Here is a 22,597-nt window from a genome sequence, read left to right on the forward strand (position 1 = left end):
TTTTAAACATAGATTTTAACAACCGCTGAGTTGTGTAGTCAGAAATTGCCAAGTGGTGTAGTGCAAACTACACAGCAACTGTTAGACCTGTATCAAAGCCAGTTTGCCATCTGTTGTGCAAGAAGTAACGCCTGTGTGTTGAGAAATGGTGCTTAGTTTAACATTCATGAAGAGAACATACAGTTCTTGTTGCTTAGACAGACAAGCTCAGTTTAGACCAATGGTGGAAAATGTCTAAATAGATTTAATTCAAGTACTGTACTTAAGTACATCCAAAACTTAGGGGTACTTTACTTGAGTATTTCAATGTTCTTCTACTCCACTATACTTGAAAGGCTAATATTGTACTTATATTGTTATATTGTACTAAATATGATACAACTTTATTGATCGGGATGGAGTAATTTAAATTACCCCTAATTTACCAGATGCAACATTTAGTATAACAATAACACAGATAACACAGATTGCACATTATTCTTAAATGGGCTATTCTGCATTATGAATACTTTGATTTTGATTCATTAAGTATATTTTGATGCTGGTACTTTTGTATTTTTACTTCAGTAAAACTTTGAATGCAGGACTTTTACTTGTAACAGAGTTTTCCTACACTAAGTAATGCTACTTTTACTGAAGTATAGTTAAAGGAAAATCAATCATAAAAATCACATTCATCTATTAAATGGTCTTTGCCAGGCTATTCTCTACTATATATAACTATACATGACAGAATACAATCAACACACTTAAATAAATGTGTAACAAGAAGATTCTTAAGCCATGTTTTGAATTCAGAAAGCTTTCCTCATGTGTTGTTGGGGATTCAGAAAAACATAATCCATATTTAGGTAGTTATACACAGTATCATGAAATGTTTTTTGTATCGCGCTGAGGATAGAATCAAGGTGAGCTATATGGCGTATTAACAATTTTGCTGCTCACCATTACCTTTGTTTTTGTATCTACTAAGAGCAACCTTTTAACATTTTGGGTTTACTGCCAGAATTCACAGTGATGTTAGAAACCTGTTTGCTTGTTATTTTAGTGTGACGCCTTCCTAAAGCCTGCAGAGCTTCAAGATCCTGAAAGATTGATGATTGTTGGCCATCAGCCATTTCTGGTGTAATGAACTGTGCTTTATTATGATTTGTAATGAGACGTAACACATCATCATTCTTATTTTCAATTCACACACATCAGAATGTCTTAATTATTGATGGATACAATTGATTACAGATACAGTGTGCATGAGTAACTACAGTAGCTTTCCTTTATGCAGAATTAGGGTCCAAAGGGAATACATGTTTATATTACATATGCTAAAGGTTGTAGCACAAGGGATCAGCCCTGATTTGATTGTTCCGCGTCCTTCTGCTTTACGTTCTGGATATCTAATTAAGGGCAGATGTACACTGGGGATGTCTGCTGATTGCATTTAATCACGAAGAACAAGAAACTGACCACTGCAGGCTCTTCTGAATGGGATAGTATCATGCTTAAAATAAATGTACTATAAAATTGTATCTTGCTTTCACAGTGATGTTCATGCCTTTTTATATAAACTATTAACTTGGTGCCTATTTATACCTGCTCAGTTCTTTTGTTCTTAGTCAGTCTTAATTTATGTTTGGACAGTAATGGGCCGTCAGGGCCTGCTAAGCCTTCTCTGCTGGCCTAAACAGAATCACAAAGTTTAAATGTGTGATTCTGCCGCAATCAGCTGTTAAACAGCCCGCCACTGTGTTTGGAGGGCTGTCTATCTGTGTCCGTACCCGCTGCTTCCTGCCTGTTCTGGTGGGCTCCAGCTTGTAAGCTTTGTTGAATTAAATCATTGCATTGTTTTTGCTGCTTCCTTGTCTGCATTTGGGTCCATCCCGTGTGGCCTGCTTTCCAGATCGTGACATTTGCAAATAGTTTAAGTATTATTCTGTTCCTTCATGGACCAGCAACATCCACTGTAATAATAAGTGAAACAATCTGACAGGTATATTAAAAAAACTTGTTTTAATTAATTTTCTCTGCTGACTCACAAGGTCAGTTGTTGCTAAGGAAACAGTTTAGACCAATTGATCAAATTCAAGAGTTGTTTTTTTGTGCTCAAGTAAGAAGATAGTGTAATTTAAGGTACCCTGTGTTTTAATAAGCAGGTCTCCATTTGTATTGCTGCAAGCAAATGCATTTGTTAGGCCTAAAGGATGCGCACAGTGAGTGTAAACTTAGCTTTTTTAACACACTCCACAGTTTTGATATTCAGAATAGTGTTGATCCAACAATGTATTGACGTATGACTCATTCATAATGGACATATACTACTTTGATTTCTAATTCCTGGTTTGTGTTGCATTGTCGCTTCTCATATTCCAGAAGAATGAATTACTTCACTTTTCGTTGACTTTAACTTTTTATTGAATCAAGATACCATAAGCAGTTTGTCAACAGTACATACATTTATATTGAATGTGACATACAGTACAGTTTACTGTTGCATACCTGTCAAAAATAAGACAAAGATATAGAAAAAACATTAACATCCTAACGTTCCACACAGATAATTACTTATTTCCCAACCACTGAAGGGATTGCTAATGAAACGATATGAGATTAAATCATTTCTCTTCTGTATTTTTGCATTTTATATTGCAATTCATTGTTGTAGATGCACTGATTGATATTTGCTGTCAGACTTATTTACAGCAAACAGGTGACACGTGTTGGCAAAGAAAATAAGGCTGCTGAAAAAGAAAATAAGTGCTGAAGCAGGATGTTTCTTTGCATATAGTGTGTGATGTGACTGTACAGAATCTGTGTGTGTTTGGGGAAAAAGTGCTTTTTTAATTATATTTTGTGCAGTTGAAAGACACAGATGTAAACTCAAGCAATACATCCATTGTCTCTGCAAATGATCAGATGAACTACTTCTCCAACAGAACTATTTTCCTTTTTTTTTTTTAGGGGTTTGGAGTATCAAACCATTCTCCACTTTATAAATCGACTCACCCTGCCTCTAAAGAAGCCAGACACAGCATGATTTCACGGCGGATGCTTTCTCTCTGTTTGCAACTGCTCCCTATTCCCTTTAAACTCAAAAGGTACTGGCGGTTAAAAGTGAAATCGTGAGAACACAGCCAAAGGTGATTTATACAAGGGATGATGAAACACAGTGCTGATGAAAGTTTTATTTTTCTTTCCAGCACTACACAGTTGATAGTAGGCCAAAGATAGAGAGTTGTGGTGTTGCTCACACACTTTTCAACATCTCATAGTGGCCTCCAAAGTGTGGCCTTCAAACAAAAAAACAGTGAATAGTCTTAGCTTGCATTTTCTTCTTGTTGAACCACAAAGGAAACATCTAATACATTGCTGTAATTGACTGTATTTTTGAGAAAAGTTGCAGAAATATTGCATCCACTCAAACATGTGGGGGCAACTATGAATATTTTTCATATAAGTAGCAATGACTCTCTCATCCTGCAGGGTATGACTCATCATAAAATATATAGCCTAGTAATAACAGAGGTAAACCTTGAAGCCAAACATTAGACTCAACGGACATCCTCCATCACCTCCCCCCATGTTTTGAAAAGCATTGCAGGCTCCTCAATATTGCAAAATCCCGTTATGACTGAAGCTATATGACGGTCTGCGGTGCTGACTCAATATGCTGCCTCTTTGGTCCAGTGATCAAAGCAGTGAGGCAGTGAGTACGTTTGGCCTCCCACCAATGAAATACTGCCCACATGGAGTAGGACGTGATGGCGTCTTGTGGGTGGAAGTTTGCTCACAACTTCACTCACTTATCACTCATCTCATACGGGAACTTCAAAAACTCTTCAGATATTGATGTCAAATGTGTGTGTGTGTGTGTGTGTGTGTGTGTGTGTGTGTGTGTGTTTTGTAGATGAGCTCAAAGAGAAGCTGCAGGATTTTGTGTCTGAGACTAACAGACAGCGTCCAGGATTCATCAAGATGGTGCGTCATACCAAGCAGGAGGGTCTGATCCGGTCCAGAGTGAGCGGATGGAGGGCTGCTACTGCCCCAGTTGTTGCCCTGTTTGATGCCCACGTCGAATTCAACGTTGGCTGGTGAGTCACTGGCAATGAGAGCGGCACGAGGTTAGCTCAGCCCAACACAAGAGCACTGGTTCTTGAGTCACATCACTCTGTGTGGGTTTACGGAAAATTATTTCATTTAAAAACAAAGACTGTAGCTCGGCTCTTTTTCTCTCTTTCTCATACTTGACCGGATAACTCTGCACTCTCTTCCAAATCTGACGAGAAGCTCTTTCTATTATTGAAGCGGTTTTATTTCCTCATTTTACAAATGTCTAATTTTAAATGTTCAACCTGTATCTGCTTTTTTGATACATACATACATACATTTTAAACAATGCTTCATTCCAGGAGTTTGCTTATTTGCTTTCTTCCCAAAAATAAGGGTACATTATGCAACCAGTTATCTTAACTTAGTTTAAAGACTAGAAACCGGGGGAAACGGGTAGCATGGCTCTGACTGAATGCTCACACACAACATTGAAACAAACAACATACAAAATAATGTATTAGTTCAAGAGCTTTAGGGCGCAGATAGGCAGATTCCATCACCTTTGGACAGAGCCAGGCAGCTGTTTCCCCATTTCATGTCTTTATACTAAGCTAAGCTAATACTCTCCTTGCTGTAGCTTCATATTTATTGTACGGACAGACGAGCGATACTAAGTGTACATCTAACTCGCAAATCAGAAAGCACATTTCCCAAAACGTAGAACCACCTCTTCAAATGTTTATATTCTGAATTAGTTTCCTGCATTCCTGCATAAATCAATTTTCATATCTTTTGCCACAAATTAACTAAATGTAATGTGGAGTGTGTTGTGCATGTTTTATGGTTTCATATTGTATTTCTTATCAGATGGGAAACAATGGTTTGTCAGACTAAAAAATTGGATTGAATTAATCTTGTGTATAGTGAAATTGTTTTTTTTTTAATGGCAGGCATGATTACAAAGGTAATGGAGGAAGTCTATCAAAACAAATACTTAGTCAAATTACTTTGTCTTTCCATATTTAAAGGGCTGAACCCATTCTGCAGAGAATTCAAGAAGACAGAACCCGCATAATCTCCCCATCGTTTGATAACATCAAGTACGACACGTTTGAGATTGAAGAGTATCCGCTGTCTGCCCAGGGCTTTGACTGGGAGCTGTGGTGTCGCTACCTCAATCCACCCAAGTCCTGGTGGCACAATGGCAACAAGACTGCACCAATCCAGTAAGTAAACACCACATGTCTTGATAGCCTGAATCAAATAATAAAACTATGTGATATGTTTTGCTGGAGGGCAGCAAAGCAAGGGGACCGGCACAAATGATTAGGCGCTATGCAACAGTGTTTCTGCTAGTGACGATCAACATCTGATCCACTTCCTCAATACATACCTGGTGTTCTTTTTTTGTATCAATTTGTGTTTCAAACATTATTTTTCATCCTATATTTGAAGGTCATTTTGAGTATTAAGAATTGTCTGACTGGTTGAGCGAGTCCAGAGAGTGACAGTGGATGCTCTCAGAACAGACAGGTGTTGTCGATCAAAGCAAAGAGAAAACTAGCAGTCAAGTTGTCAAGTGGTAGTGAATGTAGTTTTGTCCATGAATATATGCTGCAGCTCCACAAGACACAAGCAGTGGTGAACAAGGTATTCAGATCATCTACTTAAGTAAAGGTAACGATACCACTCTTTGAAAATACTCTGTTACAAGTAAAAGTCTTGCATTCAAGATTTTACTCAAGTAAGAGCACAAAACTATTGACAGCTAAATGTTCCCGAAGTGGTAAAGTAAAGCTATATGTTTGGCCAGAAGGGCCCCTTTCAGAGAGTTTATATAATTATATATTATATCATTGGAAAAATGAATGACATCATTAATAAATAATTGAATATAGCACAGTGTTATATTTTATGAACTGTTCAAGTAATTATTAACTAAGGCTATCAGATAATTACAATATTACCGTGGAGATGTACTGGAGTAGAAGTTTAAAGTGATATAAAATGAAAATATTCATTTTAGTCACAATTACCTCAAGATTATACGTAAAGTACAGTACTTCTGTAAAAGTACTTAGTTACTTTCCACCACTAGACCCAAATTCCCGTGTCTTGCTTCTCGACTGCTGAGTAAAGTGAGCATCAACTTTGGTCCTGGAGGCAAAACAAAGTCTCCCCTGTGCTTCCCAACCACCGCCTGGAAGCAGGAAAGTTATCTTGCTATATTTTCTGTAAGACCAACATTTGAGACTGTGGGCATGTTCATTATTGTCATGGAATGCAACCTTGGCCTGGTCTGTTCAACAAGTAATGAAAACCACAGCCTGTCCACCGTGCATTTGCAAGTGACTCAAATAGGACAATAACATTGGAGATAAGTAATCCAGAACAGCGTGTTAAAAATAATAGATTATACTGTTGAATATATTAAATTAAATGTGCAGTGAGCGATTCTAATCCAATACACTTTTTGTCAAATATATAGCAATTATCTCCTCACACGTCCACTAGCATGTGTGAGTGCTGAAAAATGATCTGGTGTTCACAGTCCTGCATCTGTAAATGGGAAACAACACAGAGTCACACAACGCTATTCCAGCCAGTCAGCAACAGGGGCGCTAGTGTAAAGGACAAGGTAAAGGACATGTATGTATTAGGATAAAGGCAGTGGAAGCGTGAGGGGTGGTAAATCTGAAGGGGGTTATTTGTTTGCGTGTTCAAATGATCTTTTTCCACAATCACTGAGAAAAAAAGCACTTCAAAGCAATACTCAATTATTGGACTCAAACATAGCCTCACCATGTCATGTGATACTTCAGTACACTTTCAGAACAATTGGTCCAGGAACCACCACAGGAAATTGGACATGAACATTGAATTTACAGGAATTCACATTAAAGACATGACCACTCACTACCTCTGTGATCATTTGTCCACAATATAGCACATTGACCATACATGGTCAAGCTATATACTAGGCTTCCATCTTAAGTAGTTTTAAGTAACACATGTCAGCCCTGCTAAAAGGGTAATTTGTGCAGCATTGATGAACAAGCTATATGTTGCCACGGTCACATTTTTCGTCTTTTCCTCACTGTTACTATAGCAACTGTGCCAAACAAACATAACCTGCAAAAGAGAAACAAAACTGATCTTCATAATCTTTTATCCTCCCAGGAGTCCGGCCCTGATTGGCTGCTTCGTGGTGGATAGGCTGTACTTTGAGGAGATTGGTTTGCTGGATGAGGGGATGGAGGTGTACGGGGGAGAAAATGTGGAGCTGGGCATCAGGGTGAGTAATAATGTCATCCCGAGGCCATGGCCCATTGTTCATCCAGGTAAAGTGTGGGAAATGAACTATGATAATGGCACTTAATGGCTGTTGGGAGCAGGGTCACTGAGAGCCCCATTGAAAAAGTGTAATTTGACTACAAGCGATGTGGCCTGGGCATTTAAAAAAATGGTGTGCAGGTGTAGTGACAGTTATTTAACAGATGAAAAGTAGAGCTTTAAAGAGTGTAGGATGTCCAGCCAACAGTGACACTCGGACCATGGGTTCCTACTGAAGACAAAAGCAAATATGTCATTGACAAAACAATGTAACACTCAAGGTCCATTCAGCAGCTGTTCTGAAGCTTTTGATCACATCACATGATCTTCATCAGCAGTACTTTGAACCTTACAAGTATATATATATTAACTTTTTAACAACTGATCAGTCTTTATCAGACATTACTCAAAAAGCTGTAAATGGTGCAATTCGTTTGGGACTATTTTTAGTTGCGGATGAATACCCATATGGTGCTCTAGTGAGTATTTACAGCAGCAGGACAGTCGTTATGGGATTGAGTCAAAGTACTGTAAGCTACAGTACTCGAGCTGCTAGCCGAAAAACACATGTTGATTGTGGCATCCTGTCTCAAATGTACACTCTCTCCCCGGCTCCAGCCCTCGTGACTTTGTAAAGCATATGCAGCCACAGATAATGGATGGATTTTATTAATTTAGTAAACCGTTTAATGACATTGTCTGTGCATTTATTTTCCAACATGAAACTCATCCCTATCCACACTGTCAGGAGTAAAATTACTTAATATATATGTTTTAAAATGTTCTCTGTTGACCTAAACATATTTATAATACAGTGAATCTAGAGATATCTATAGAATCTGCATGAAATACCTGTAATGTGTCATTTTTTAACTACCAATTATTTATTGACAAGAATGGAGGCCACAGTGGCGCTGTCGTTATATCAAGCTTCGGCTACATAGACAATATTTGTGACTAGGATCAATTCATTGTTGGTTTTTGTCTCTTCGTGGGATTTGTTGACAGCTGTTCGTGCGTAATAATTATTGGATGCCTGGTGTAGCCTCCGGAAGAACTTAGCCAAACAACTTCTCTCGTTCTCGGAATTTATTTTCCTTGATCACAAACAAAGTAATAAGTGTTGCAATCGCGATTATCACAAGACAAATATTGAATATTATTAAACAGGGTATCCACATTAAAAACAATGCATACATGAACAACACAGTGGAGGGAATTGGCCTTTAACAAATCACTACTAATTAATTCTGAAGTCTGACGGATCACCTTCATCCCCTGGTGATCCTACTGAAGCACATGTGAGAGTTGTAGGACTCAAAGCCACCGTTACTGTTAGCAGTGATGTGTGAAGAGAGCACCGACATTGTTCAGAGCCGATAGACGCACTGTGTCCGTACTTGTGTTGCAGTCCTGTCACAGTGCTATTCTTAATTTCTACACCATCACCAGCGCAGACTCGGATGAAAATATGTTGCTGTAATGTAGTGTTAAGTTGAGCGGTAACACAAGCAGATGGGCCAGAGAAAGAACAACCCTCCACAGCGAAACCTAATGATAGCATACATTAATGCAGCTCTCAGACTGTTCAATAACCGCAAGAAGCGAGGGACAACTCCTCCTCAGCTTCACACTGACTAGATTGCACTGTGAGAAGGAAATGGAGACAAGCTTACGACAGGGCGCTGAATGTGAAAAGATCTATCCTCTAATGATAGAGATCCAATCATCAGTAAAAAAAAAAAAGTTTAAAGGCGATTAGTCCCATAAGTCATTTTCCTTCAGAAATTAAATGCTTTTAGAATTCCTGGCCCTGATCATAATGACTGCTTTATAGCTGGACACATTGATGATTGTATCGCATATATTAGAAACCAGGGTCCTATCCTTATGTATAAACAGTTTGAATAATCATTGTGCTTCATTGCAATGTAGTTTGAGTTCATTGTAACACTCCGAGTTGTTTACTTGCTTCGTTGTGTTGGACTGAAGGAACTTGCCCTTGCCTGGAGGTTAATGCAGTTTAGAGTCCAGTAAAGCTTTTGAAACAGAGGGTGACACAGTGAGCTGAGAGCTACAGCACAAGGCTGGTGGACCTTGGCTTGGCTCCAGATTAGCAGTCCCATAGTGGCCCAGCATGGTCTGTCTGTCTGCAGCGTATTGGTCATGCCTTAAGACCACCTGCCAGCACACAGACTGGCTGCTGACGGATCCGCAGAGACACACTCAGACCAGGCCAACAGCTACAGGCTTTGGCTGAGGCTTGAAAGGGATGTCCTGGGTAGTGTGAGGGTGAAATGAACCACTGCTCTCTGTTCACATTTGGTCACAAAGTGGAAGCTGAATATTTCTATCATGATGTATAAGAATAGCCATTCTGATAAGGCACAAATGATGACCACAGACAGTAGGTCCAGCTTAGGTCTAGCCTTTGTATTTCTTTTTACACAGTATTTTCACTTAAAAGAACTTGAAGCACCATGTCAAGTGGGCTGAACGCAACCCCGACCCAAACCAGAACATCATTTCTAAATATTTGTCCAAACCTGGGTATCCTCACTCACTGCTATTGTAGTGGCGTATGTGTTGTTGCACTTAACAGGGTTTTAGGGAACCCCTGTAAAATCAGAATAAAGCAGAATTTTATTTTGAAGGGGACACATCAACACAGTGTTCCAGTGCTTCATAAATTGCCATTTCATTATATTCTTATGCGAGTAAATGTGATTCAATGTCAAATGAGATGAATCTGGGTTGAGGGTTCCAGACTGTTGTGGACAAAACAGCTACTGCTTTGTACCCCCAAAGCTGTCATAACCACCTGATTTGAGGCTGAAGAATCACCTTTACATCTGTAGGAAAAGGGGCAGCTGTGAACTGTGATCAACCCAAATATTGAGGTTTCAATGTCAGTCAATGCATTAGTTTGATTCTACCACTGCATTAATGGCTGCAACGTGAAAAAGCACATCACGTGAATCATCTGGCGAATTCGTTTGCTGAACGAGTGTATGTGTTGCCCTTTCAATAGCTTTTCTTCCGGTTTTAGTTCTGAGCATTTATTTAAGAGAAACCTTGTGAATGCAGGAAATTTATGATGATACCATCCGTGGCAATACATTGATGAAAGATAATCCCGGGAAGCTTGGTCCTTGTCCACTATAAAGCACAGTGCAGAGTTAGAGCACCGACTGTCTGTTTGAGCTTCAAGTCACAGAGTGTTGATTTGTTTTTTTTGTATTTTGAGATGGATGTGCAGAAAGCTGAAGATATAGTTTTGTGAGGCAATCACTCAAGTTAGATTGTATGGTGGAACAGAAAGCAAATTGGACAGGACCCTGACACAGAATTATGATACAAATGATCTCCCAAAACACCTGGGTGTTGTGCCAGTGAAGCACAGCATGGAACAATGCATCACAAAAACACTAAAGCATACATCATTACTCTCAACCAGCACCAGGAAGGTTGAGTTGAGAAATGAGGATCATTGAGGGCTATGAAAAACAATTATGAGATGGGCATTGTGCAAAGTTTTTATGGAAGTGGCATTAAAACACTATTACTGTCATAATAATGATTTACACATTACATTTCACCCAAATATATGCAATTCATATTCAATATAAGCAACATGTATTATTATCTGTATGAGCATTTTAAGTAGCAACATCAATAGCACAGATAACACATAGAATACATAAAAGACCAGGTCTTAACAGTGACACTTTATTCTGCTGCAATACTTAAGAATACTGTATTGTCATTAATCAAACTTTGGCAGCTTGAACAACTACCAATTAAAAATCATTATTCATGTAAAGTTGATGATCTATTGCTCTGAACAAGTACATTATAACTGCTGCACTTTTAAAACTTGATAGAAATATTTTATGTATGAGGTCAGCATATAGTTCGATCGAGGGCATACATACAAATATACTGTACATATTCATAGCTTAGATTCAATATATACAAAATCTCACAGCAGTGATAAAACATGATGAATATTGTTCTATGTGCTAAATCTATCTGTTAGCTTCTTAAAACAGGCTCTATTAACTTTAGCCTCTTAATGTATTTGTCTTAAAGGCAGTATATTGGTAAAATAAGCCTAATTGTAAGTTTATTCAAGTTTAAAAAACTAAAACAGAAGACACGACGATGTTATCTCAGCATTAACAGTAATCATGAATAAATGACTGATGAACCATCTCTTGCACATGTATACATGAACACAAAGATCATAAAGTTGAATTAACGTGTGCTGCAAAGTACAACAGATTTTTAGTACCGTGTAATCACACAGGACACGGTCCAAAAGTTGTACTATAATGATGCTGAGACTGTAATTGTAGAAGTGCAGAGAGTTTAATGACCAGTTTCCAGCTGAAAATCGATTTAACCCTGCTGCGCAATCAATGAGAGTCTTTTGTCCGACGGAGATAATAGGAAGGATATTGTAGCCCTTTAGTATAACTATAAGAAATATCACCGCTTCATGCAATATAAAATCAGCATAGTTAAATGTACTAATGCTATTAGAAGGATAATTCAATTTGAACAATGATGATGATTCATAGTGACCAGAAGGATGCTTGTAATATTCCCTATAATGTACTGTACAGAATAATTATTTATATTAGAGACATATCAACAGTAAACAGCTATGAGCTGCCAGACTTCTAACAAACAACAGTCCACTTACTTAACTTTGATGAGCTTCATTATTCTGGTTCATTTGTTTTCAAATTGATTTTAAAAGGGTTTTAATCGCCTACAAGGCCTTACATGGAAGCGCTCCAGAGTACATTGCTGACCTTTGTGTGTGCTGCTTTTAAAGCATATTATTAACCTTTGTTTCTGAAAAGTGCAATACAAATAAAGCTTGACGTTAGAACTGTATTACAGCAACATAATGTTTATGGTTAACCACAGTGTCACATTTCTGAAGTGTGACTAAAGATATTTCTCTACATCTAGGTATGATATAGTATAGATTTGATCAAATATACTATATCAAATGCTTATACATTTTTCACAAGTCTCTAGTACTGTTTTTTAAGTTGAGTTGATTGAGTTGAATGATTAATTTAAAAGATGGAGCTGAGGTTGTGGTTTTCTTTATGGACGTATTGCCATAAGCAGGAGGGGAGTGATATCTGAGTGATATCTGAGTGATATCGGAGTGATATCGTAGTGATATTGTAGTGCTATTGTAGTGATATCGGAGTGATATCGGAGTAACATCGGAAGACCAGGTGAGGGTGAACACAGTGTGGCTCAGTGTGTTTTTTAGAGAAACCCTCTAGATTCAGCAGCATAGAGTAAATACTGAAGCTTGAACAGGGATCCCCATGGGCAAGATGAATCAGATTTGACAGATCTGGTTTATGGCAAACCTGCTGGATCAGTTTTTGTGCGCAGTATTGACTTTGTGCAATTTAAACCCCTATTTCTTTTTCCACTCTTCTTTCTGTGCTTTTCGTCCAGTATCTCTGAATTTCTCAGTGGACAATCTTTCTTTAGCCATCTTCATCTGATAACGTATTATTCATGGACTCATTCTACCCTGCATACAGTTATATGTATTGCTTTGTGATATGGAAGTGGATATGCCTCAATTTACATATTTATTCCCTGAAATAAACATCTTGCAGAAGGCTGCATACTGCAAAATGCGCACAGCTCCAGGTAACTACAATATTTAAGTTCAAGTATAAAAATGTAGCATCAAATTGGATTCCTTATTATGATGAGCAAAATCTAGTGTTTTCATTAATGCGTTATTGAAATCATATCTTGTGATGTTATGTAGACAGAAAGGAGCTTATAAAGGTTATTGTGTAGACAGAGCACTTGCTTGATGATTGTGTGAAATGTTTCACCCCCGAAGGTGTTATTCTGTGTGCAGGAAGTTGTGTATAACCTGTTTGAATGTGTATACCACATGCACACTTCTTTGTACTCATGACACTTGTGAGGAGGAAGAAGGCTGCTTCAATTGAAAAATAAATCAAGTCCCTTGTCAAAAAGATATTATGTTCTATGTAGGTTCAGTTACATGTCTAGACAACAAAACTGCTTGTCGGTGTGCAGACTGCAGGCTTTTAATATTTGGTAATAACCAGCTCTCAAGTGGTTGCAACTAGGGGGGTTTCCTCAGTACAGACGTGCCAAGAGATACTTCAATTCTTTATAGTGTTACTTTTGCAGATAGAATCAGTCGACTGCATATACTTCACCTCAACACTTGAAGTCTTTTTCAAAAGATTTAGTGGAGATTTGACTACTTTTCAGCACAAGCAATGTTGGGGTGTTATGTTTTTTGAAACAACTCCGTTAATGATGCTGAGATAGAATTAGAAAACTATACAGCCATTAGGGAAAGACAGGAATCGCAAAGGAGATGGTGTGTTTATATACATAGTTTAGTGTAAAATGGAGGCAGTTTGGCTCAACATTTTATTACCTAAATCGTATCCAGTCCCAGCTTGTTATAGACCCCCAGATGATCAAAACAACCTCTATGTTAGCGCTGTTAGCACCGTTAGCTATTAGCCACCAGCAACATGTTGAGAGCTGTTGAGAGACAATCAAAATGCTTCCAATCTCAGATCTTGCACCTTTAAATCTGAGGTGATTATGATTGGAGAATTTAACAGCAATGTCCCAAAAAATAACTGATCTATTTGAAAATCTCTAAGGTATGTTTGCCATCTATTTGACTTACATCGGCGGATTACACAGTTCACTAAACATCATTAATGTAGTTCTTCTATCAGGCCAATCCAAGATTTCAAAAAGCTGGTGATCCTTCTTTTATTTTCTGCACACAGAAGATTTAGAAGTCTATATTTAATTCTCACAACTCAATCAAAGTCATACCTCTTAAGTACAACAGCAATGAGGTACAATATATTTAAGGGATATGGATTAGTCTCCAGTTTTTAAATATGCAAAGGTGAATTAAGCTTTGGGACATTTTAGTAATTGTTTTTGGCAGCCATTGATGAATTTGCCCCGGTTAAATCAATCAGAAGTAAAATTAGAATACAACCTTGGATTAACACTGATATGTTGAAGGCCATGAAGTCAAGAAATTACTATTTCACCAAATCTAGGAAATCTAAGGATGAGCCAAGACAGAATTATCCAATGAGAAGGTAGCAGAGAATAAGAACAACCCATGAACAAACAGACAGTTATTTATCATCGCAAAAAATATTTTTTATGAATTCCAATTCTTTCAGAAAATCTCCTTTGACTGATACCTGTCTCTACCTAACAGATCACATTCAGAATAAAGTAAAAGTAGGAAAGTATTGCGGCATAGTTGTCGTGGATCTTCAAAGGGCGTTCCACACTGTGAATCATGATATTCTTCTGATCAAACTAAGGGCTCTGGTCTTTAACAATTCATCTTTACAGTGATTTTGTTCTATCTGGGGGAGAGTTGCAAATGTAAATAGAACCATGTGCATAACACAAACACTTGAACATGAGGTCCCACAGATGAGCATTTACGATCCCCTTTTCTTTCAGCTATTTGTCAAGGACTATATCCCCTGACTGTGTGCCAATGCAGATTCTTGTTTTTACATTCAGTAACAGTTATGTGGAATGGGTTAGCTGCTGGCTGAGTAGCATATGGTCTTAAATAGAACTAGTTAATTGTTTGAGTTCCAGTAATGTAGGTTCTGAATACCCATCTTGTTTATTTTAGTTGTCCGTGCATTGCATGGGAATTTGTTTCTGGGTTAGGAGAACATGTGGTTTCAAAGCCTGACTGATAAGTTGAGCTGTTTCTGCAAAGTTTCTGTTAGTGTAGTATTGATTTGTGTATTAATTATTGAATTGGTTGGATACCTTTTTGAATATGTATTGTACTGCGGCCTTTGCTCTCTGCTTGGAAGAAAACAACACACCAGTTTCAGGATTGATTTGGACAAGTCTACATACATATAAAATATCTGATTTTGACATTTAAATCTCAAATAATTATTATAGCTGGTGAATAGAGAGACTACTGAAGATATGATGTAAAAAGACAACAAGAATAAAGCTAGTTAGGCTAAAATAACAGTCCGTGGATAATTAGATTACACAAATATCCAATCAAGACTAGGGTTGGGTACCGAGAACCGGTGGCAATATGGCACCGTTCCAACACGTCCGGTACCTACCGGACCGAAAAGCAACGCAGATTTCAGTGCTTTCTTCCGGTGCCTGAGCCGATTTAAATACTTTTTTTTTTTACACTACTCTGTAATGTTGCTCGGTATATAGATACTAACACAACACTCACAGCGCGCGCACACAGAGATCGCTGCAGACACGAGCACGAGCTTTTGAACGTCCGTCCTCGGCTTGCTGGAACAAATCTCTCAAGTTGATATTAATGATGACGTGTAGTCCAGTAAAGCAGCAGTTTGTAGAATCCAACAGTCTCTGAGTTCTGTTGCACACGGTCCCATCAGGCCACTTGATGCTTGTGTCTGTTCTTTTTTTAAATATATATTGTTTATAGTTTGAAGTAAAAAGGTTTGAAGCTGTAGTTTGAAGACAAGTGTGTTGCGTGTATTTATTCATATGTAAAGTATACTTTAAACAGTTAATATATTGTTCAATTTTAAGAAAAGGAATTTCCTTGGCAATAAAAAAGTATCGGTTCAGGCACCGTTTAGGCACCGGTATCGTTTTAAAACTATCGGTTTAGCACCGGTATCGGAAAAAACCCAAACGATACCCATCCCTAATCAAGACACTCATTGGCATCTTTTTCCTTCTAGAAAACTCCATGTTTCTAGTTAGATGGAATATGATGGTAAGTGGTACATTAATAATTCAAGGCTATGACTCTTCACATGGCTGTCTGCATTGATTACTGCTGCCCTGTCTCCTACAAATTACATTTATATGCATTTATTCTTCATTAGTGATTTATGTTCAAGGACAACGTTAAGAGGGAAGTGAGGTTCAGGAAAAAATAAAAAGAATGGTGGATGGCCATGTAGAACATTTACCCTCAAAATGGGGAGCCTGGCTTCATTTCCCATGTCAAATTAACAATCAGCATTGGGATTTTGGGGGGATTTAGAGGGTTAGTTAGACAATTTGCAGAAACAAAGAACAATGTTCTCATTTACTCCTCGAAGTATTGAGCCATGTTAATAGTTTTGGTTTAATTGTTCCTGGTTTTGAAATATGGGTCTCGGACACTGTCTCCACCCAAATACAAGAGAGATGAATGCTATTTGTTTTCAGTGCTAATTTTTTTGTTTTGTCCAACCAACAGCGCAACACCTGTCATATACAGTTTACTATTGTGTAAGCAGCAAATCTTCATATTTGAGAAGCTAATTTTTTTCTTTAGCCATTTTGTTATTATTGGTATTGTTTTCGAACATAACATGTCAAATGTAACTGTTAGTAAGAGTAATGTGGACAGAAACAGTTATTATGTCTGCAGGTTGTGTGCTCTGTTGCACATAGTGGTCTTGCAGGATATTAACAGTGTAGGAAGTTGAAAGTTTAAATAGACTTGTATTTAATGTAATAGTAGTTATCTTGGAACAGATTGTCGTTACAAGTTTTATTCAAACATGAGATCAGTATGTAAAGTTGTCAACACCTGATCGGAAATGATTTGGATAAAGATGTCAAGTTACATCACCTGTGTAACTCTGTTCGATCCTAACTGTGTGTTTCCGGAAGTTGAAGGACAGCATTAGAGACATGTTGTGTCTTTCTTCTTCAACAAGTTGTGTTAGGATTGCCTGTAACTGGTTCTTTGGAGAGGATTGGAAATGTACTCCTCCTTTCCAGACAGCAGACAGAGCGGATTGATACACATGTAGTGGAAACTCTGCAATTGTCTGCACTGCTTCAATGAGCTCTAGGCAGCAAATGAGGAAGCTCAGCTTTACCTTAAAAGTAAGTCTCTGCTTTGATGTGAAGGGTTTTGTTATCAAAAAATACTGAGGAAATGTGAAATGAATGCAGTTAGAAATATTAGGGTTATTTTTTACTTAGGGTTTTTGTGGATACAGGAGAGGTGGTGTAGGGAGGTGAGAAGCCAATAGATACACTGCATACACAAGATTCCTAAAGCAGCATAAATCAAAGGAATATATGGTGCAAAATATTCCTTAAGGGTTCTGCTCATCCTGTCAGGAGGCTGCAGAAATGTTTCTTTCTTTTTATGTTGCGTTTATTTTCAAGTTTGAAAATTATCATCAACAAGGTGGGGCCACATTTCCACACGAGGATGCTTGTACCCATTTGCTTCACATGTTTCATTCTAAACTATCAAAGCAGGTTTTGGTCATTGTAACGATCTCCCGTCACCGCAGTGAGTTTCCCCAAAGCACAATGAGACAGCACACCAGGGTTCAAGGTTTGTCACCGGTTTATTTTTGGTACCTGCTCTAACAGACCGTCTCGTGTTGGTCTGCCCGTCTGTCGAGCGTCTACCTACTCCTCCTTATGTTGGGACAAACACACAATCAGTACAGCTGAGGCCAATCAGGCCTCTTCCAGGCACCGTCCCCCGAGCCACCCACAACCACACCCCTCTGCAGCTGAGCATAACCACGCCCCCAACACCACAGTCATATATTCATAAAATGATTATACTCCAGCAGCCATGTTTCATTAGATTTATGTAATTAATCTCTATTTTACACCGTCTCATCCAGAACATACTGACTTGGTTTTAGATGTAAAGACAGAGTAGACTGTCAGAAAAACTGAACCTTTTTTTTTCATGCTGGTATACTGCTAAAAGAAAAAGAAAGAACGATGCTGTGCTTCTATCAAATCCCTACATCTAGTGGTATTCAAATGTCAGTCAGCGTTTATAAAGGGGGCACGAATTATAATGAAAAAGCCCCCGACCTCATCATATCCCCACATCCAGCTTGATACGAGGCCATATCCTCTTTTTTGAATCCTCTAGTGTCGAGTTTGTTCACCAGCCTTCAGGCATAATATCTCTCAGAGAAGGACTGGAAACTAATATATACTGTACCTCTCTTACTATTGATTGTACTGTATATTGGGACTATAAAATACTTGTAATACATTTGTGAGAATAGCACTCAGTATTAGAAATTATAAATGAGAGAATTTATTGTAGAGAGCAGATTAGACAAAATTGTGGTAAATCACTAACTTGATAATGATAGGACAATCGTCTCTCCATAATAGTCAAGCATAGGGATGATTGGGTGGCTTCCTATTAGTATAAAATGTGCAAATACACTGATCCTGTTGGAAATAGCCAGAGGAGCTTTGTTTTTCGTCAGTCTAACAATACTGGGGACATGCTTGAGCAGCAGAGAAATGTGGTTTAAAACATTTCATGATCCTTTTTTTGGCCATAAAAATGTTGGAATCCATTGCAACTGACACGACTTAAAGCTGCTGCTGTTCTTAGCGAAGAAAAAAACAACATGTTGCAGCCGCCTTTCAAGCCTGCAGGGGGTAAGCGTTTGACAGTCTAAAGATAGATTTAGCGTGGACTACTTTAAAGCAGCAAACCATACACAAACGAGGTTGCAAAAAGTTCATAAAATGAGTAAGTAGATTGAAAATCTTACCATTAAACTGGAGATTGTATTTTTTGTAATTCAAATTGACATATTGCTGCACCATAAAACAGCATCATTACTATGCTTCATGTCCTCAAAGATTTTGCGAACTCCCATCAAAATCCACTTTAAGCCTGTAGACGCCCTGCTTGGTAACTGGCACCATTGTAGACAGAAAAATTAGTAAAGCACTTCCACTTGCATTACTTTAACATTAAAGGTATTTAGCTCTTGCTCTTATCCAAAGCAAATTATGATGAGTGCAGCAGTAAAAAAATAAATAGCTTAAGCTCAGGCTGATAGTGCCCTGATAATAGATCTGAGCAAACACTGCTGTAATGTGAGACCTTCTTTGCCTGAAAAATAAATTAGAGGCAGAACAGCCAGATCAGATTTAGACAGGAGCATATTTGCAGCAGGATAGGGGGTGTGATACAAGTGGGAGCAGGGGACGTGAGGCATTTCTTGAGGAGATGAGCTTTTTAAGTTTACAAGGGAAGGGAGTGGTTGTGCCGTCCTGACTGAGATTGTTCCGTCGCTGTGGAGTGAGGACCTGACTTTTAAAGAAATCGTGTGAGTCATCTATGAAAATTAGATGGTGGAGGGCAATATTATATCCCACTGTATAAAATTGTAACATTTTGAATGGAATAACAGTGCAGTCCTCCGTAGTAATGGAAGACTTCTGCTGCATGGTGACAGTAATGACCCATTGCTTGTGATTATTTTTTGAAAAATGCAGCAGGCGATTAGTGGTTGACTGCAGGGGGCGTAACAGGCAAAAAATTCTGAGGCATTTGTTACATTGTCTGAAAGGAAAGTTGACACTAAAGAATGGAGGCATAATTATTTTGTGGGCCAATGTTGCGTACAAGCTGTAATTGACTGTGGCTTTTAGAAAGTGAAGGCACAATTGTTCCAATGTTTCACTGCGCTGTTTTCAGCTTGAGCAAATCTTCAAAGTCATGTGTTTAGTCGGGTTCGGAGGGATAAGACTGCAACAGATCATTCTTTTCCAAGCTGGCAGCGCGGCTCCAGGAAAGGCAATGTGGGCTGGTCCCCCACTTTGGTCAAGACTTCAATATCTCATGGAGCAAATCCACAGAAGCTTAAACCAACAACATTTTGGCGGTTAATATTCTGTTAATTGACTATTCTGTTAAATAAAGTCCTCAGCATCAACTACTGTTGCAACCGGGGTTTGTTACCAGGAACTATTTAGTCAGATCAGTGTGCTGATCTGTATGTTAGCATGGCTGGACTTGAGGTGTCTTTGTTGTAATTGCTGTAACATCATTTTTATTGTGTTAAAATAATGTTATTGATCTGCTGTTGGAAACGGCACAGAAGAATATTTTCAGTCAGTAATCTGGAGTTTCAGTGTGATGTCGGGACACCACTGCAGCTGCCACAACTAACCAGTTTATATTAAATTGAAATACCCCATGAGCCTTTAATTCAATATTACTTACATACTATCTCCCCAGACTGAGATGACAAACTCAATTATTTGTCCGTCTTAAAATTGGGGAAATTAATTATACATGATGTTCCTCCTATAGTTGCACATTCTGGGTTGTTATATTAGATGGCTTTTTATCAATGGCCTCCCAGAGAAATATCACTGTAGAAATACTGCACATGTTCAGCCTTGTCCTGCGGCACGTTAACAAGGTGTATGTGTGTAAATAGTCTGGTAAATAGTCTGGTAAATAGTCTGGTGGATCGTTATGTACATAAACCTCAGCTAATTACCAGCTGTGTATTCTAAATCTGGGATCTCCAGCAGGGTCAGGGTTTACTGTTGCAAAGGAAAATGAAAAAATATATATATTTAATAGAAACACACATTTCTCTTGAGTGACAAAACACCAACATATTTTATATCCACATCTGCTTGACTGCCAATTCAGTGGCCACAGAAAGTGTTTGTGTCACATCCACATGTCACATCATCCTCAATGATGATCATCTGCACCAAACACTGTATATGTTCTTTGGCAGTAGGTTCTTTGAATGAGACTTTTTACTTAAACACAAAGGATGTCAGCTGCACAAGTTGTTCCTACCAGAGCACCACAGCCGGATGATTTCAACCTCATTCATACTGAAACTCCGGGTGTCCTGGACTAATGTTAAGCTCAGCACATTCAAGGGGTTTCTGAGGATCCTCCACAGACTGGTAGTGACATCTCCTTTGATGACCCCATACAAATGAGAGCATGTAAACAGAGTAGCCCATCTTCATTGCTTCTGCTTGGTCTTTGAATTGCTTTGCAATACCATTGAAATTCTGCAGATACTAATCAGCAGCATTGTGCGGCTTAATTCATTTCCTAATTCATTTCCTAATTCATTTCCCTTCAAGCTTTGATTCTCAAATAGTTCTCTTCAAAGTTTTTGTAACTCAGAAATTCACATCATTTTTGATGCATAAATGTTAATCAAAAGATGACAAAATAATTTTAAATGTTAATAACTGATATGGGCAATTAGGGCTGTTAATGAATACATTAAAGAATTACATTAAAAACCATAACCAACTTATGCAATGCTTGATGACATGCTGATTTGAAATGTATGGTGGGACTATGGAAACCTCATTGTAAACATGGAAAAAAGGCAACTTCATCTTTTTATTTGTTTTTGTTGCATCCAGTATACAAAGATGTGAGTAATCTAAGAACAGTACATCATATGATGCTGCAAAATATATTTACTAAATTTCCATTGAGTCGTCATGAGAGAGTCTGCAGAGATTCCTGCACTTGGGTTTAAAGCCTCCCAGAGGTCTTCGTTATATGAGGTGTTAGTGCCACTGGCTTTTAGTCATCAAGGACTTGGGCTGCTCTTGCTGGGCACTGAGACATTAACATTTCCCACCACAGGGCTTCCACAGAAAAAACAAGTTGAGTCCATAGTATAATTGTGTTTTTTATTCAAGTTCAGTAGCAACAAATTGGCTTAACTGAAAGTTCTTTCTTACGAAAGTAAACTTCTTCAACCATTATTTCAGTGCTCCTAACTTCTAGCAAGCATGAACATCAGGTGCAGCAGCATGTTGCAGCAACATCTGTGCAGCCTTTGGTGTCAAGTCTTAAAGGGTGTGTGTGTGTGTGTGTGTGTGTGTGTGTGTGTGTGTGTGTGTGTGTGTGTGTGTGTGTGTGTGTGTGTGTGTGTGTGTAGTGTGACTCTTTTTGATTTCCTAAAGCAGACTCATTGCGAGTAGATGAATGACAATATTCTCTTATATTTGTAATGTCTAAAACCAGGTCTGGCAGTGTGGCGGCAGTGTTGAGGTCCTGCCTTGTGCTCGCATTGCCCACATAGAGCGTGCGCATAAACCCTACACAGATGATCTGACGTCTCACGTGCGGCGAAACGCCCTCAGAGTTGCAGAAGTGTGGATGGATGAGTTTAAAAGCCATGTCTACATGGCCTGGAATATTCCCATGGAGGTGAGTTAATCATGTTGTTTTTCTTTCACTGATCATATGCATTACATTTGGTGAGTTCCACATTGTACCACATTGTGGTCACAATACAGGCGATCATCTGCGTGTAGTCATCTACAATACAAAGGTGTCATTATCGTAGTTTTTATTTTACATTTTTTAACATTTTCA

The 22,597-nt window shown here is 38.4% G+C and overlaps 1 protein-coding gene across 2 annotated transcripts in view; it reads left to right on the top strand.

The window, feature by feature from the left end:
• Nucleotides 1-22,597, top strand: part of galnt18b (UDP-N-acetyl-alpha-D-galactosamine:polypeptide N-acetylgalactosaminyltransferase 18b) — a gene marked incomplete at its 5' end in the record, with an annotated part of 68,081 nt that overhangs the window by 31,269 nt on the left and 14,215 nt on the right. The window contains 4 exons of one of the 2 annotated variants that reach the window (XM_079216465.1): nucleotides 3,902-4,085; nucleotides 5,073-5,270; nucleotides 7,225-7,339; nucleotides 22,244-22,429. In XM_079216465.1, the coding sequence (XP_079072591.1) occupies nucleotides 3,902-4,085; nucleotides 5,073-5,270; nucleotides 7,225-7,339; nucleotides 22,244-22,429 (683 nt within the window). The remainder of the gene's footprint in view (nucleotides 1-3,901; nucleotides 4,086-5,072; nucleotides 5,271-7,224; nucleotides 7,340-22,243; nucleotides 22,430-22,597) is intronic. The other variant, XM_079216464.1, reaches the window with a different exon arrangement.

Source organism: Taurulus bubalis (assembly GCF_910589615.1).
Source record: "Taurulus bubalis genome assembly, chromosome: 4".
NCBI classification, from domain to species: domain Eukaryota; kingdom Metazoa; phylum Chordata; class Actinopteri; order Perciformes; family Cottidae; genus Taurulus; species Taurulus bubalis.